Below are 19,083 nucleotides of genomic sequence, written 5' to 3' on the forward strand. Positions count from 1 at the left end.
CATGGAACAAAACATATTTTTCCACCTGAAGAATATTCACTTTAGATGTTCAAACATTGCAGTATAGATTGTGAAGTTCTGGAGAATCAGACTGATTTAACTGAATATGTTTGTCCAACAAATTGTAGTATATTCTGCATAGGTTTAGTGCTGTGCCTGTGGATTTCACATCACAAATTAATTGATCTCATACACCTTGATAAAGCTCATTTATTACACTGCAAACTGTCACAATATTATAAAGCAAGCAAGTGATTTATTTTAAGAAAGAAATAATTTCCTCTAAAACATAGCAACAGATCCTGTCCTACCTTCAAAGTACATCCTTCCTGCTTTGTAGTGTGCTGTGGAAACATTGCTATGTTGATGTAAATATTTACATAAAACCAGAAGGAAAAGAAAACACAAGGAAAGAAAGAAATGCTGTTTCCAAGTTTTGTGTATAAAAATTATGGAAGGTCATTCAAACCAAACACATCCAGACTCCTTTCTAACAAATATCATGTGTTAGCAGTCCTCATGAAATCAGGCTGCAAACTTGCCACATGTATACACATGCCGTGTACTTCTTAGGACATTTTAATTTGTGTTCTTACCCTTTTCTGAAAGAAGGGATCTGTACACATGGGATGAGGCAGGGCAAGTGTTGTGGAGTCAGGCTGATTCTCGCAGTGGGAGCAGTTGTATCAGCAAAGTAGAACTGCTCTGGGCTGTTCTCAGCCATTTAGGAACACTAACAAGAACAGATAGCATGGGAAAACCTGGCTTTCTCTTCTGGTGTCCATGGACCTCAACAAGAAGCAAGAATAACTCTACGTGGGATAAATCGTGCAAGCATCTGGCTGTGGCATTGCACTCCTATGAGCCTTAACCATTCTGCAGACAGGACACTGCTGGTGCGATGGGAGATGAGGCAGGACTAGGAAATAAGAGAGTGAAGGCTAGGGGCAGACTGAATGGGTTTGTTCTTTAAGATAGGAAGGGGGGCCAGTATAAGGAAATGGTAGTTTTTTAAGTTTGCTTGAAAGGCTTTTGGGAAGAAGTAGTTAACAAGTTATATTTTCAAGAACAGATACAGAACTCCCCTTAAAGCTGACTTTGGTTAGGACTAACCCTGAAACCTGCAGCCTTGAGGTTCTGGGCTGGCCATCGTAGATCTTCGGTCCACTGTGAAACTCAGATAGTGGGGAGGGGGAATGATGTTCAGATGTCAGAGCAGCAATAGCTGCTAATTTTGACACTATGACTTCCATTTAAATATAGCTAAAGCTCTTGTGCTGTTCCTGACAACCTTGGATGTGGGAATCTCACCTCAGAAACGTGAGAGTGGGAGGTAGTGTGGTGGTTCCTGCTTCGTTATATCAGACTAGAATAAACAACAGCTGTTCTTGGCTTCCTTGAAAGAATTTCTAGTCGTTCAGCCTCCTTTTAGTTTGAGACCTATCTTTAGCTACAAAAGTATTTTAATTTTTGCTGTAAGCTTCTTGTAGGCCACAGGAGTAGAAAATGAGTAGAGGAGGAAGTGACCCATGAAATATTTGCAGAGGTGATGTTTTGTGTGTGTTCTACTGAAGTGTTTCGTTCAGTATATTAAATATTTATATAGCCCTGCAATCACTATTAATCTGAGTAGTCATGTTTTCCCTAGCCCACCGTGAATCCTTACCTTATGGTCACCCCCTTAAAATTAATCAAGGTGAACATAGAGTTGTCATCACTGGAAAACCGTTTATTATTTTAGAAAACATGATCTATGTCTGCCTGACCAGAGCTGGATGTTGCTAAAAATATTGAGAAGATTGATGTTAGGTGAGCTGTATATGTTTTCTTTAACAGATACACAGGCAGAAGAGGCAAATGGAGCATCACATGATCCTGTATTTCCATTAGTAATAAGTAGTCTGTTCAAAACTGAAGTGCCACATGCAAAGCATTTTCTTTGTGATCATAGAAATCCTGACTTTTCTGAGAACATGGGAGGAAAAGTTTTGTCTTTGATTTGACACACTGATATATCTTCCCTATGTATAGGGATGCACTATTAGTAGAATACAACTTATTCTTTATACTGGTCTATTTGTCATTTCTGTTCATATTTCTTAGCTCCTCTCTTCTGTCGGTTTTCTGTCATTTTTGCCCTTTTCTTTACCGTTTTATTCCACTTATACATCCAAGAGTAGCTTGAAAGATACTCTTCTTTGTAGGCACCACTCATATATAAAGGCGCACAAGCTAATTCTTAGCTGTGACAAGCAGAGGTTCATCATGTTGCTGAGTTCAGCCTCGTGACACGCAGCAACTCATCGAGGTGTCATTCTGAATTTCTGGTCTCACTGGCCAACCCACCCATTCTCCTTTTTTTCCCTTCTGTCCTCCCAGAAAATCTGCTTTTCTCTTTTCTTTCAGGTGAGAACAAAAGATTTGGTATCATAATACTAAAATATCCTTTTTCTCCAAATTCATTGTCCTCTTTTCATGTCTGCTCCTAGTTAACTAAGAGGTGTAAATAGCTACTATTCTTCCTGCGTGAACTGGACCAAGATCCTTAATGGTTTGGTCTGTTAAGAAACTGCACTGTAAGGAATTGAGACAATTGCAGAAAACATAAAAATACATATTTTGCATCTGTCACACTTCTTTTTTGCTTTTATGACATTTGCCTCTTCCTAACCTCCTATCTTCCTGGACTCTCATCCTTTTATTCTGTTTTTAAACATCTTTATCTCCTGGGGAAGGAGCGGGATGATTTATCTCTTCCTGCTGCTCCCTGTTCCTGATATCTGCGTCAGCCCAGCCCTCCAGAATGTAACCGTATTTTGCCCGGTCATCCCTACTTCATGCTTCACTCTACTTTCTTATCTTGCTTTATGTTAACATTTCCTTCCCTCTGTGTCTCATTTTGCTTCTGCTGCTCCTACTGGAATAAACACTTGAGCTTAAGTGAAAGGAAATGAAAGATGACTTGTCTAATGTAATTTTAACCCTCACCCCCTTTCTTCTCTTCTTGCTTCAACTAGATGAAATGTAAATTCTTTTGCAAAATCTTCTGTAATGAAGGTATTTTCCTTGCGTTTCTGTTGAATGCTCATATTTGTTGGATAGGTTTATTTAGAGAAGAGAAGAGGACAACAACAATGGTCAAAGAACTATCTGTCTCTGTTCATTCTAAAAACCTGAACCACTGCAAGACTACAGTGGAAAGCAATATAGAGTGAATATAGTTGTCTGCATCATTGTTGATAGTAAACACTTTATTTCAGCTCTGCTCTATTCATCAAATTAATAGCTGTTACCTACCAGCCTGCATTCAAAAATAGGGAAGAAATATAATTTCTTACTCATGCCAGAGCTGCAGAGAACTTGGCTATGGGTATTGATGGCTAAGCTGTCAAGTTGCCTTTGAATTCAAAAGAGAGAAAAGTCACATTCCCAAATACTGCTTTCGTTGTAAGATACAGTTAGTTGGTAAAGCCACTAAATACAGGCTACAAATTGGCAGCTGAAAGTTTATTTTTCTTGGCTGAATTCCAGGGATTTTTTTAGCCTCATACCTCTGTGCTTAGCTAAATCGTATAAATAGTGGTTAAATTCTTTTTAATTCAATCCAGTAGGTGCCCCTTAGAAGCAGTGACAATACTAAAAAGAACACTGTGTTTCTCTGTTTTAGTTCTGGACTGAAACCTTGCCAGAAACATGCCTCTTGAACATTTGCCTTTTTTATAATCCAAATAACACTTTAGGGGTGAAAACTGCTGTGTCCTGGCGGTGCAGATCCACAGACACTGAATCCAGAGGAGTCCAGAGCCAGTGGGGTGTGAACTGACCCTGCCAAGGAGAAGTGGTGTAATAAAGAGCACAAGAGAAATCCACAATTGTTTTTTCCCCTAATGGAGGTATAATATTAGAACATCAAACTGCATACTTCAATAAAGTAATTAAAGCAATTGAGACTGTAGTAGAGGAGGGCGGTTGGATTAAAGACTGGATTATTTTTTGTGCTGGAGGACTTCTGCCAGTCATGGCAAGCTCTTTGTACGGGCTCTTTCTGAGCTTGGTCTGGGGGTTCTGCGTTTCCAGCTATACAAAATTTCCATCACACTTGCTATCACAGCTGCATTACAAGTAATTAAACTGTAAGGCAAGATGATGCAAAGAACATCTTGATCAAATTATAATGTCAGATGAGACAAGAAAAAACAAACCCCAAACTAGACACTAAAGGGACCTCTGATAAGACACACGTAGAGAAAATTATATTGCTTTGAAAATACAACAGGACATAGATCTGATAAAAGGCTCTGTCAGGACTTCAGTATGTGGCAGTTCTAGACAAATGATTTTAATTGCTTATATTTCTGTCCTCTGCTTAAAATGAAATGTATTTGCTGAAGGAATAATTAATAGACTGCAAAGGCAATTATTATTTTTGAAAGTGTATATGGAAGATGATTATATAATAATCTCTTATAAAGGCTAGTTGCTAATTCACTATCCCATGCTGTATTTCAGAGATTTCAGATAAACTCCGAATTGTTTAATAGCAAGAATGGAAATCGAAAAACTGCATTTGCTCCATGGCAACATACATGTAATAAATGACACAGCTGTGCACAAAACACTTAGATGTTTGCTTTCTTGTTCCACATCATTGGATTAAGTTTTCTCATACAATCACAGGGGGTAAATATGTTGATTGTTGTGGTCATCTTCTTTCCATTTTTCTCCTATTTTCAGAAAGTGTTTACACTGCCAAAGAGCCAGAGGGTGCTAGTGTAGGCTCTGGCGTGCATGCAGATAACTGAAAACAGTAAGAGAGACATTCAAGGTGAAGTTGGCGCATTTTATTTGTGGTTTTGCTTTCACTGATTTGTGGGTACGCACATCGATGTCCATAAAGCCATATGATAAGTGATGTTCATAAAAGAGAGGGAGAAAAAAATAGAGATTTTATTTTAGGCAGTGTACAGATAACAGCCTATCAGTCGTAGATCTGGTGGTGACCACCAGTCCCCATTTTGTTATACTTAATTTGTGGACCAACAAAACCTCTATAAATAGTGCCTGTAGTTCCATTTTTAAGTTTATTTAGTAACTTGGATGGCCCATAGGTATTATGAGGAAGGTACTGCAGGCTAGAGACATTTCTTATTTCTCAAGAACAGTGTTTGTCTGGAGAATTGCTTTTTTCTTTTTCAAGAACAGAGCTGTGTGACAGTTGCATAAAGTCACTCTTACTACCATTAACTCACTTTCTCCTTTCCTCTGTTGGCTCTGGTAAAATTAGTCCTTTTTGTATTTCTCACTGACTCTTTTCTCAATAGAGTTTTCTTATTGTTTGTATGTCTTTTCTGCTTTAGATAAACAAAAGTGCAGCATATGGCATAATGGTAATATATATTCTGAAAAAAAATGCTTCATTTCTCACTGTCAAATCATTCCATTTGATTGCAAAGGGTTGACTTGATGCTATTTCTCCATTATATGTTAAAACTTTCGCAGCTCTTTTTGCCAACAAGGTGCCTGTGGCTCTGCTGTCCTTCTCAAAATTGGCTCTTGCTCTGATATAAAGAGCAAGGTTTTCAGCTTTTATTTTGTTTGTCTTTCAATAAAATCTTGCAAGCTTTGGTGGTTAAACCCCTTCACAGGTGTGAGTATATATTCAACCAAACTACTTTCACCAGATGCAATAGTATGTCAGGAATTAAGTTAAAAACTACTTTCCTGGTCCATGTCGGCCTAATTACAGTACAGTATGCTTTAATGAGGGTTCTTCTGAGGTACCTCTGCCTGATATGGCAAACAGCCCAGAGGCAAACTTCACATCCTGATGTCAAGAACTGATTTATTGCTTGTCTGCAATTAACAGTTGAGCTTCAGGGTCTGGATAGAAAACTAGAATAAGACTCTCTTTCAGCTCATATGTTGAATCTAGAGTTGTTGACCTTTTCCAATGCAGATGTAACTCAAAGGCCAAATATCATAGGTTTATCACATAGCAGATACTGCACAGAGTGTGGACAAAGGAGACAGTGTTGATTAAATTTAAATTAGTTTCATATCAAAGAAAGGTTATGGAGGGTGAAAGACATTTAATAAAGAAAGAAAAACAAACAGTGCCCAACAGTAAAGTTCACATAAAACAGATCTTTTTACCTTAGCATAACAGAGTGATCATTGTATATCTAAATTAACTTTGCTATCTTTCTTTTAATTGTTTGAACCTGTGAGAGCTAATGCCAAGCCTGCTTTGTTTGTGTCCCACTTCATTCTCAGGCAATGTTGTGCCTTTTCCAAAACAACGAAGAAAAATTGTCATAGCATAGCATATGGAATATCATTACCAATGACAATACTGAAAAAAATTATGTAGTTTTTGCTCCTAAAAGCTATTAATATATTGCTCATCTCAAACAATATTCACCCCCCAGAAAAGAGGAGGGGAAAACACCACAGGGAAGCTTATTTCATAAATCTGCTTCATTTAATCAAAAAAAAAATCATTGGTCTTGGCTAGCTCACAAGGCAAATGTCATGGCGTTCCGTAATGCTGGCTGCAGGAACACGCTCCTATTCCCCTGGCACAGGCTGTTACACAGCCTGACCTAAATACTACGAAGAGCTGGAATAGTGACTTGGTTATGAGTTGGGAGCCTTTGTTTGAGAGGCTTTCCTCAGATATAGTAATTCACTCTGTAGCTTTTGGGAAGAAATCTGTAAAGTCACAGTACAGAATAAGACATTTTTGCCTCCTGTCTTGCTGCAGTGAAAACAGCCAATTCAAAACTTCCTTTGGGAGACATTTTTCCCTCCATCTGTAGACGTTTGAATGTGTAATTTATGAAATAGTGTTATGTTTAGCACCCAGCATCATTTCAGTCTTTCTTTGATACTGTTTCAAACATACATGTTCTCTTTCATTAAATAGCTAAAGTTCAAGTGGTTTAAATCTTACTTTTTAAAGCTAGAGAATAGCATTACTAACATACCAGAAGGCTAAGTAATGTCTGGGATTTATTAAATCATTCAGCAAAGCTGACCACAGACAGTTGCATATAGAACAAATGCTGGAAGAAAAATAATCTTGTATGAGGATGTTCATTATCCTATAACAGACACAGACTGAGAGCCAAATGCTTGGTATCACTCTGTCTCTACAATTATTATATTTCTTCTTAGACCTTTGACTAGCTGGACATTTTTGGTTATAGAGGGTTTGAGCACAGAAGAAATATGTAGTCTTAGATCAAGGAAATTATAAAAAGGTAAGTTTAATGTTGATTTGATGTCTTGGTAAAGCAGCTATGCATTCTATCAAGGTAGATATTTATTGGTGACTTTAATGTATAGGTAACATTTACTGCCAACTTAGCATTATTGCACACTTTTTAAAATCTTGCATTCCAAGAGTGTATTTTGTATTCAGCAAAGTGTATATGTTATATTCGGCCAAAGAGCATTATTGAAGCTGGATTTGGGGTGGGTTTTTTGCATTCGTTCCTAGTATCCCACATACCTGTGAGTCTTTGCCAATTTGTCTTGTCAGCCTTTCATAGATAAAGTGCTAGTTGTGAAAAAGGGAAAAATATTAAAGTGGATGTTATTCATCAGACAATGCTAACCTAAATTGTCAGAAGTAACTGAACAGATGTTCTTGGGAAATTCAGGTCCTTTACCATTTTCTAAACTTTAAACCCATTTTAAAATCACTAATTAAGTGTCCAAAAATTGAGCAAAGGCAACAGGAAGTAATTACTTGTTGTGTAAGACTATAATCTGTAATTTATGTATCATTTTGTGTTATGAGCAAAAGAACATCAAACAAAATAACTATAAAAATTGCATAATTAAAAAGTCATACAAACTTATTTCTACTACAATGTATCCTCTTAGTTTGACTGTTTTTTTGCTTTATATTGAGTTACAACCCAGGGAAAAATTTAAACTTTTCTTCGCCTTTTTAATTTAGTATTGTTTGCACATAAAAGGATATTTGTTATGTGGATTCAGTGGTTTGTGAGCAGGATTGGATAATACATAATTATGTTTTAATTTTTTAGAAGACTGTGGGATGTATTTCCCAGAAGTGAAAAATAACCCAGACAAATATTTACAAAGATGTCCCGAGTCTGTAAAAAAGTGGCTGAAACAACTGAAGAGTGCTGGGAAGATTCTGCTATTAATTACTAGTTCCCACAGTGACTATTGCAGGCTCCTGTGTGAACATACTATTGGGTAAGTGCAATGTCCATTTCAAATTATATCTGCCAGACAGCAACTGTAGATAAGTTGGAAGTTGAGTTTCTTTATGTGTTGTGAGTTATTTGGATCTGAGGTTTCAGGTGGGCCTCTCTCTAGTAGAGTGTCACAGGGTACTCCAGGAAAAGTCATCCATCAGTGAGCCCATGGGCTGCATCTGACCCACAGGGCACTTATATCCTGCATCTTTTCTGGGCATCATGATGGGATTGAAGGTGACAGGGTATATTTTTTGGGCCAACACCCAGTGCATCATCTGAATCCCAATTTTATCATAATTTTTTCCTGGACTGTCTTTTTCAAGCCACTTCCTTTCTGTACTTCTCCAATCGTGAGTGCAAGTAGTAGTAATATTTCATTTCCTTGCAGCAGATCTGCATGGAAGAGCTCACAAATGCTTCTTCCCAGTGGTGGTTTCCAAGAGATGGTTGTGCATGAGAAATATGCATTTACAGGTCACAGGAGAAAAGGCAAAACAGGTAGTTCATTGCACTTGGAAACTGTTTGTGATTTGTAGTTGCTGATCACACAGCTATTTTTAGCTGTAATGTTAAGAACATGACTGGTCAAGTCAAATTCAGTGAAATTCAGCAGAACCATCACTTACATCCCTAGAAGCAAATGAATCAGTGATGCAAATGGCTAGAAACAAAGTAGGGCAGTGTGAAGCAACCTTAGCTATCTGGATACACGTGGGAACAGCAGAGTAAATACAGCAACACAGTAAGAAAAGCATGGGTACGGTGAAAACCAGAGCTGCCTTCCAAAACCAGTCCTGCCAGTATCACTTCTCTTTTGTACTCACTGCTAAATGCTAAGTGGAGCATCTGCTGTGCCAGTTCTTGCTGCCTTGCATGAACATTATATTTGCTCATTTGAGGGGAAAATCTTATCACCTCACAAAAAGCAATTTTCCTTATGAGTAAGATGCCTGTGAATTAACTCTTTTGTGTAGGTCTGCCTAGTTATTTTCTGAATGAAAATTTGGTATAAAACTAAATTCTTGGCCACATGCAATGATTTTGGCTTTCTTTTCCTTGGTGAAAAATGTTTCAGCTGTTTAAGGCAGCTGTAGAGATCCAGCTGGAAGACAGTAAGCAAGGTAGGAGAGGGGGTTGGTTGCCTTTCAAAAGACAGAAAAGAGACGTTCTGCTAGAAGGATACTGGATTACTCTCTCTTTCCACATGTGTAGGATTTTCTACAGTGTTTATTACAATCATGTTTTCCAGTGACTCATGCAATGTAGCTTACAAGACATCTTCTGGAGAACTGAGTAGTCCACTGTCCACAAGGCATTACTGAAGTATTTTTTCCTGAAAAAAATTCTAAACATTTTTATTGCTTTTGTGTATTCTATGCCTCTTGTATCAAAAAATAAGACTCTGCACGCCCATGTTGCTTTTGCAATACTGGAATGTAGCCTAGCTTCACACCTGTTATGTCTGCCTTTAATTTGACCAGGCTAACTGCATTTCATTCTTTACATAAGCCCTTACGAATTATGTCTATGTAGTCCTTTACTAATTTATTTCCCTACTTCTTTCAGTTAATCAATATGATACTGAGGAGTTCAGAACTGTACAGTATTGCATGAAAAAAAAAAAGTAAGGATAAAGATGACAAGCTGAGATGTGCGTGAAGTTTTAGCCTCTTACTCCTAATATCCTTGCCTTGTAACTGTCAACCTTTTTGTGCTTTATTTAAGAAGTTCCTTTTTGGCTAAGAAATTGTTGTCCACATAAAATCAGCACTGAGAAATTCATGCTTAACTGTATCATTTGCTATTTTAAGAGCAAACTATCCCATTTGTGTTCATCTGACCAAGTTGTCCTTAACTGAAAGACCTTTTAGTAGGAAGAGAGGAAGTCTAAGAGAAAACCTCATTTTGAAATAAAATGAGAACCGTTTCCCAGCCGGAGCACACACATATTGCTGGGATCAGTGTAGAAGGCGTGTAAACCTACAGAAACAAATGCCAGTTCACTCACACTAGTTGCCACATCAAGGTGTGACTTTTCAGCCTTACCTATCGTGAGAATATGTGTCCAGTTCACTGAATGTTTGTTAGCAGGAGTGCACTTAAAGACAGGTTAATCATCACATGGTCACTGAAGCCGAGTGTCATTTCACCTTTTCATGTATGTTAGCCATCTAAAAGCAAGGAATTTTTTGAAACTGGTTATATTGATTCCCTCTGTGGTTAGTGGAGAGAAAACACTGAGCCTCATCCTTGGCCATTCATTCTGTACCATAGAATTATGTCTGAAATAAGTGGGATGAATTGTCTTCTAAGAATGTGGATGTTTCTCCATTGGCTCTGTCTGTGGTGTGGATCACTAGTTGTGAATTCAACATGCAATTTTTAAATGGCTAAAGTTATGCGAGATACATCCTACCCTTTGTCTCAGCCATTTACTGTAACCACAGGCCACTATACCAAGCACAAGCAGTAATGGGAACAGATTTTCTCATGTATAATGTTAATAATGTAACACAAGGTACAGGTTCTCATAAAATCAGTAGCTTTGTACATGAGATTTAGTATGATTCAAAAAAGACCATAGATAACACCTCTCTTCACACAAATCAACAACAAATTTCTTCAAAAAATCAGTAAACGTTTAACTGAATCTTGTGAAAACTGTTCATTCTGTTTAGAAATTTTTTACACAAAGCGCTCACCACTGTTCCCACGAGTCTTTGTTGTGCTCCTGTAGCATTGGCTTTACTTAAAAAGTTCGTGGTTAACTTTCCCATGAAATTGTTATTTGCAAAGTATGTTCATTTAAAATGTTTACCTCTATCAATACTTTTCACCTATGGACAGAAGTGCCATGCCTGTTTGCTCAACTTCTGGAATCTTCCATGCAGAACCTAATTTTAAAAACACACCATTGTCATATTCAATACCAGTTCTTTTAAAAAGGTCAAAGTTTGCATACAATCACAAGTGAAGAAAAATAGACAAAGCTAAAATTTCATTTGAGGAAGAAAATTTAAAGACATTCCATTTTAAGTCTGGAATGTCATTTAGAACACAAAATAAAAGCTTGAAGATAAGCTCATAGGGAGAAAATTCAGTATCTTAGTTAAGATATCTCAGTCTCATGGGAGCTTGAGGATTATTTGAAAATGACAGAGTCAGCTAGTTTACTTCCACTAAACTTTCTCTACTGTTGATAGCATTTTAGTTGCCTGTACCCCTCCTGGACTTTCTGTCTATGGTTTCTTTGTTCCATCCAAGAGTATCTGTCATTTTTTGGATGTTATAGCCAATAAAGTCACATAAGCAATGAAACATTTCTAATAAAATAAAATATTTACAATTCCCAATAAAATAATAAATATAAATAAATAATAAAAATAATACTTTAAAAAAACTCCCTTTAAACAATACTTGTCTAATTATATATTTTAGTAACCTCAAAACTTGTTGGTAGTATTATTGTTATTGTTTTTTGCTATGGTTCTCAGCTTGATGATACAATAAGTGAGGTTAGATTCCTTAAAATAAGGAAGACCCTTGCTAGAGTAGGAATAATTGGCACTTCCAGAAATAGCCCATCTCATGATAGGACAGGTGGCATGAATGTTCCCCGAGGTTGCCTGTTTTTCCCATTTGCTTTGTAATGTTACTGACTTGTATACAGGTCTCTTAAAAATGGATAAATATAAGTAAGTCCCACTTACATACCATGCTTAAACATTCAATTTCATTTAAATTGATGGGGATTCCACAGTTCAGATATCAATCTGTATTCTTACAGAGCTAATGATCTTTGAAAAATCTGAATTCAGTGGTGGGGTTTGGCTGGCAGAGTAAGACTCATACTTGGTAGGTGTTTATTTGTGAGTCACATGTCTAACCTCCCTGTAACCAACAGGGATTTAGTCAGAGCAGCCAGTCGAGTCTGAAGAGAGAGTTCAACTAACAAAATGACATTTCAGCTTTAGGGTATGTGAAACCACCCTGTAGATTTCATTGGCTGCATTAATTAGATGTCTGTTGACTACAGAGACATCTTAGACACCCATTAGGCATACTGTACATATAGGCATTAGGCATAGGCATTAGGCATACTGTACATATGCCAACAATATAAGCACCTGTGTTTAAGTGTCTTCAGTTACTTCCTACCCCATCACTTGATTTCATATATTCTGCTTTAAAAAGGAACTCCCTCATTTACACCTTTCTATACTTGTCTATGCATATGCTGCCATCTGAGATTAAAGTACACCATCTGTAACATGTTCTCCTGAGATTTAAAAACTCCCTGGACCAAGGAACATCTTTTTGCAAATAAGGATTGATCCTGAAGGTCCAGCACTGTGTGTTTTCAGCCAGTTGTCTTCTCAGTTTTGATAGTCTCAGGAAAAGAAGGGCAGTAGTGACACTGAACTAGCATCACAAAAATAAAAAAAAAAAGTGACAGAAGAAGGTTTTACTGTTTTCTTAAGTCTTGAAGAGTATTTAGTGGCATCTTAGCTAATTCATTAGTTTAACTAATTCAATTTCCTTTGCTTTCTAGGAATGATTTTGAAGAGTATTTTGATGTTGTGATCACAAACGCTTTGAAACCTGGTTTCTTCTCCCATACCCCAAACCAAAGACCTTTCCGAACTCTTGGTAAGTTGCAATCATGACTCCTTTCTCATCTGCTTACCTCTATCAAAAAAAAAAAAAGTTAGGATAAGATAAATAAGAGGACTGAGAATGGGAGAACTGGACAACATGTTTTGAAAATCTAGCACTGCGAAGAAAAATAGACTCTATACAAGACTCTTCCACAGATAATAGTAAAAAATTATCTTCAGACTGAGAAGCACTGAGAAATTAAGAATCACACTTCTGAGGACAATGGAAAGGCAGAGCTGTGTCAGTAATTAAAAATGGCATTTGGGCTTAAACATTGCATCATTAATGAAAAAGGATTAATGAATCCTTTTCTTTATTGTGCTGACAAGGTGTCGTACACAGTAAATGAAATTTAGTTCTGGGAAAAAGCATAGAAGAAATATTTCAATAATTAAAGGAAATTCAAACAACAGTACAAATAAAATAAAAAGTACAAAACAGTACAAATAAAAAATTGCAAAGCTGAAGGATATTATTTATTATGGAAATTTGACATTATTAAATGTGTGTACTTTGGCAACAAAATGACAGAGTAGGTGTGAAGGAAGTGCCCCTATACTCACTTAATATAACTAAAACAATCTGAAATGTTTGGCAGTGTTGTCCATTAAGTAATTAAGGCTGTAACAAAAGAGGTTTATAGGAGTTCATTGAACTGCAAATAACAATAGTAATATGGCTGAAGACAGTTATTTTTCCATATTTTAATAAATACTTTTATGATTGTTACCTGAAAATTAATCTGTCGCGGTTGAGACGGACAAACGACATGGACCAAGTTCTTTCAAGATGAAAGTAATAGATGCCATTTATTGCTACAAGTGCATTTTTATACAATTCTACCAGTTCATGTGTCTTTTCACTACTGGTTACAAGTTACAGCACTAACATCTCATTGGTTAATTTTTCTATCATCCATGTTATTCTTCTATCCCCTTCTCTCTCACGGGTACATCTCTCCTCTCTCCGGATACTCCTTTACTCCCATCCTTCTCAAGGGTAAATCTTAATATCTCAATGCTGATCTCTACTCTCATATTTTCTGTCAAGGATTCCACAGACCCGCTGCAGTTTCCCACATTAGTCTTATATCCAAAATATTATGTCAGCATATATTGAACTGTATTTTAGTATTTTATGACAGGAAAGTCAGCTGTTCCAACCCAAAAGAAATTTTGCCTGTGGAACTTTTACAGTAAAACTAAAATCAGCAGCGGAAATATATATTAAAACTGCGTTTAAATGTTTCACAGATTTATGTAGGAAAATAAGTAAATGTGATTTTTAAAATATTAATTTAAATAGGAAACTGCCAAGTTGACAATTTGAAGAAAAATAAGCTCAAAAGGGAAATTGAAACTATTTATATGAAAGTAAAGGGGGAGGAGGCGAGGTGAGAAAAGCTCAGTTCTGCAAACATTTTATTTAGTTTCATATAATGCAAATTGAAAATAAAATGTAATTCACTTTTTCTCTTCGGATATTTTTTAAACAATCTAATTAGCCTGACTTCCTAAGGAAATCCTGCTGTGTCCCTCTGTCAGTAATCCAGCCAGCAACTTTGGAATCTCTTGGCCAGCTTAAGTAAATTTAATAGACAGCCAAAAATCTCCCAGACCCTTTGACAAGGCTTTTTTTGTGCAAACAAGAGCAGACGGAGGGAGAAGACTTGAAATTACTGTCTCCATTGAGAATACCGTGTGGCTTAATCACCTTATTAGATTGTAAGTACCAATTTTCCTGAAGCTGTTCCTTTCTCATGTGTTCAAACAGGAGCAGCATTCCCTGGAGTCCTCTTACAGACTTGCTGGTTTTCATTCACTTTATATTTTGGCATTGCAAAGAGGCTCAAATGAGGGTTGGTCACTCATTACATGAAAACCGTATTAATACAGAACAAAGTGTAGTTATGTTATGGAGACTTCACTACCTAAATGGATAAGGAACACAAACAGAACTGAAACAATGATCAGATAAATAATTTGCTGAAACTACTAACCTATGAGTGGATTTTTTTACTAGTGTATTTGTATTCAATTTAAAGTAAGAGGTTTCTTCTGAAAGACCAACCAGAACATTCAAAGCAAAGAATTATGCATACAGGACAGGTTTTTAGAGACATGTGTTGAAGTAGTGAAGAGCTTGTTTAAAACTGCGTGAAGTTTAAACCGTTAAAATAGGAGTAGTTGTATGAGAAAATGCCCAAAATAATAACATACACTTTTAGAATGTTTCTTTTGCTGCCCTCCCTCTCTGTTTCTCACAACAAACATAAAGCTTCAGGGTAGACACTGACAGTTTAACCCAGTCACCGTAGATAACAAGGAACACAGTTCATTTCTGAAACAGCATACAGAGGAGTTTGTAACACATTTTAAGGGGGGTGGTTTACCAGTTTCCAGAAATTTTTAAGGCTCTTTAAAATATCAGAACCACTGAAAAATCAACATTTCAGTTAATACTTCCTACCTTTTATCATTATAGATTTCAGGGAAGACAGGAAGAGCCTCTCTGAGAGCACCAGACATACTATATCAGGGAGACAAAACGTCCTTATTTTTGCTTTAGGAAAAAAAATAGCAGTGAACATCATACTAAATGTGTTCCTAAAGCACAAAGAGTAAGCTTTTGTTTGTGTCATTTAGGGAAAAAAGCTCCAGTAAGTGAAACAAATCTTGTTCTGTGAAGAAATTTGTTTCAGAAAATGAACTGAAGTAACTGCTTATCAATCCTATCCATTTCTCCATGGCTAAGTTTCAGCCATGTTCTTCCATCCATCAGTGGGTCTGAATTACAATAAATTCCTAATCATACTTTATTCCCAACTATTCCAAGGGAATTGTGTCATAAATGGACTTAAGGCACAAAATACAGAATCTGTACTTATTTCAAACACCCCGAGTGTTGCATTGGGTACTAGAGCTAAATTTTAGTTATAGATACCAGGATTTTTGCTGCAGATTCACTAAGGGAAAGGTTTTGAAGTTTACTAAAGAGAAGGATAAATTCTTTCCAGTGAATAATTTCAAAAAGGTGACTGTGTTCAATAAACGTTTGAAGGAGGATGAGAAACAGGACAAAGAAGACATTGTCTAGAAATGTGATACTGGAGAACTGCTCTGCAGAAATGTTTTTTTCAGCAGACAAGTAATTTTAGAACTAATCCATTTAGAAACCATGAAAAATTATTTTAATTGTGCAATTAAAGATGCATCACTGCTTCATTTGAGTTTCAAGACATGCATCATTTAAAAGAACGAAACACTGTTTGAAATCTTAAGAGATTTGTGTGGCTGCTTTTTATTGAACAGGAGCACTAAAAGTACAATAATTACTTAATTTGCATGATTTTTTTTTCAAAATACTATTTTGTTAAATAGAGGAGTAGGTTATACATATCTTTCGAGGTTTTAGAATAGCTACCTTTGTTTTTACCTTGCATAATAATTTTTCTAGTTAGGAGTAGCTTATGTAGTTATGCACATAGTTTATGAGAACAATGCTATGCAAAAAAAATTTTACTCCCATAATACGACTACCCCATAATTTACTTGTTATTCACAATGTTACATTTTCTCATACAGAGGGAAATTCCTTTAAATAGTTCTTGAAAATACTGGTAGTATTTCGAGCTATTGGATCTCAGGATCAGGTCGAAAATGTTTGTGTAAATCCTATGTTGAGAATGTAGGAATTTCTTTGATACAGCTACATCCAGCTTAAAATAATATATCTCTCCATTAAAGAGTTGAAGGAATACTGATAGCAAATACAGTTGTGACTCATCTGATAATCTGTAGTATACCAAGATTTCTGTAACATTTGCCAACAGAGCTTTCCCTTTATCACATCGCTCATTAATGTCATTCAGTTACTAGCCTGCTTGCCAGTTTTGATCACTGTGGAATATATTTTTTAGAATGAAAAATTAAAATAGAAATGCTACAGATAAGCTTACATTCCCTGAAAGCCTTCTGGAAGTCTGCGTGCACGGGGAATTTTCACTTGCTCCTGAATAAGACTTTTGTATCTTTTATTTCCAGCTCAGGAACAGTTACTGTCTTTTCTTGTTTTCTGGTATTTTCGATAAACGGAAAATGTGTTGCTCATTGTTGAGTGTCTGAATTTACAATGCGTATTTAAGAGTGTATGTATATCTTGATATATATGTGTACATAGATGCACAGGCTGAAAACAATCCTATATATGGAGTAGCAGTGGGTGCCATATTTCTGTGAGATTGTGTGTCCTTATCCAGTGCCCAAAGAAAGAAACCCGCTCTCCTTTTCCTGCAAAGAATCTCAGGTTTTCAAAGCCCACTTTCAATTGCGCTTTCAGGCTGTCTGCCTTGTTCCTGCACTTGAATTACTTTCCAGCTTCTGGTGCTTCTGCTCCTGATGTAGCCCACAATTTAGGAAGCTCTTTCAGTCCTCCAATTTTTCACAATTCTCTGGTAACTGCCATTTTAAGAACTCAAACACAAAAGCTTTTTTCCTCCTTCAGTCATTCTTCTCTATCCTTTTAAAAATACAGGAAAAATGCTATAAACTGAAAGGACGAATTAGAAAAGAAAATAAGGGGACATGATATAAAATGACGTATTTCTGGGCTGAATACAGTCTTTGATATTTAGGAACTGCAACACTTCAGAAGAAGGAGATGATCCCATGTCTGCTATTTAAGTTTTCTTCTGCAGTCTTCTGTGACGTCTGGGCCTGACTATTGCCAGAAATGGGAGAGAGAACCAGGTGAACTATCAGGACTGAGCCTATATAACTATGTTTATACATTTATATTCTAAGACCTTTTAGACCTGAGGAGTGGGGTCAGGAAGGGAGTGCATTCATTTTTCTGGAAGTTAAATTTTTAAGCCATGTAATTTCTTTTTGGCTCATTCTTTTTGTTTGAGACTTGTGTCTTTACCACCAGAAGAATACCAAAATACTACACAGTAAAGATTTTTAAGACCTATCATAAAACCAGGATATCTATAAAAAATACGAAAATTTTGAAACAGATGAAGTTGTACCTTTACAAGGAAATATATCATTTAAATAGTCTTGCATTTTTCGCTTATTTGAAGATCATAAATGCCATGTCTAGAAAATTCTGATTAAATTTTCAACCAAAGCACACTGAATTGAGTCTACAATATAGCTCAGTTTTTGCTATGTAATAGGTATCTCAGTTGCTACTTCTACAGCGAAGGCTACCTTGATAAGAAAAAAACCTTTTTCTTTCACGTCAGCCTGTGAGGTTAAATTCAAGAGAGCTTCTGTAATCTTTTTGGCTACGATAGTTGTTTCAGTCATCTCTTCTTACCAATCTTGTCTTGCTTTAGATCATCAGATCTTCATATTTAAATGGAGATTCAAATTTGACTTTAAAAGTAGTTTTAGATTTAACCTTGAGCTCCTCACAGATACGGCAGCACGACTGTTGGTGCAGAGACTTGATATTTGGCGGAGAGCTCAATCTCCCAACAGTAACCTGGGCTTTTGCTGCACCTGTGAATCCTTACAGAAATGTAGGGGCTGTGGTCCTCAGTCTGCAAAGACTGTCATGTTTTCCACAGCTTTGGCCTGCATTAAGCTCCTCCAGCCACAAGTCATGGCTGGGATTAAACAGGACTTTTTCTGCCGTCATTTAATGTGGATCTCTGGTTCATCTTTATCACTGAACACTGAATCTCAGATGCCCACTGCTTCCCCCACTAGCAGCAGAGGACATGGGGGGAAGGAAAATATGAGGTAAAGGCAGAGGTGCACAAGGACACGTGTGTGAGACAAAGATTAATGAGAGTGGTGGGGGGAGCCAGGTGAGGGGAAAAGAAAGCACAGGAGGAGGCAGAAATAGAGCAGAGCAGAACATGTAAACACACAGAGAAGAGATTTCACTCTGTGAAGGGATTTTCTGCACTTTAAGCTTTTGCTTTTTGACTTCTACCATTGCCTCATGGAGGACTTTTGAAATAAGTTTAACGTGTCAAACCAATAACTTAAACAGGTTTACCCACATACTGCACAGACTGGCACTCCCAGCCTGCCCTCCAGCCACAGGAGGGGATGCTGTGCTGCCCTCCCAGGGGCTCTATGACCTCCAGAAGCATTTTGGGGAAAGCCCACAAAGAGCCTCTTCTCCTGCTTCTCAGAAGACACAAGCAGAATAACAACACAGAGGAGACCTG

At 36.9% G+C, this 19,083-nt stretch overlaps 1 protein-coding gene across 1 annotated transcript in view; it reads left to right on the forward strand.

The window, feature by feature from the left end:
* The window catches only part of NT5DC1 (5'-nucleotidase domain containing 1), a 140,195-nt gene that overhangs the window by 80,580 nt on the left and 40,532 nt on the right, over positions 1-19,083 (forward strand). The window contains exons 7-8 of the mRNA XM_013368627.3: positions 8,058-8,232; positions 12,790-12,887. Of these exons, the coding sequence (XP_013224081.2) occupies positions 8,058-8,232; positions 12,790-12,887 (273 nt within the window). The remainder of the gene's footprint in view (positions 1-8,057; positions 8,233-12,789; positions 12,888-19,083) is intronic.

Source organism: Columba livia, chromosome 3 (assembly GCF_036013475.1).
Source record: "Columba livia isolate bColLiv1 breed racing homer chromosome 3, bColLiv1.pat.W.v2, whole genome shotgun sequence".
Lineage (NCBI taxonomy): Eukaryota > Metazoa > Chordata > Aves > Columbiformes > Columbidae > Columba > Columba livia.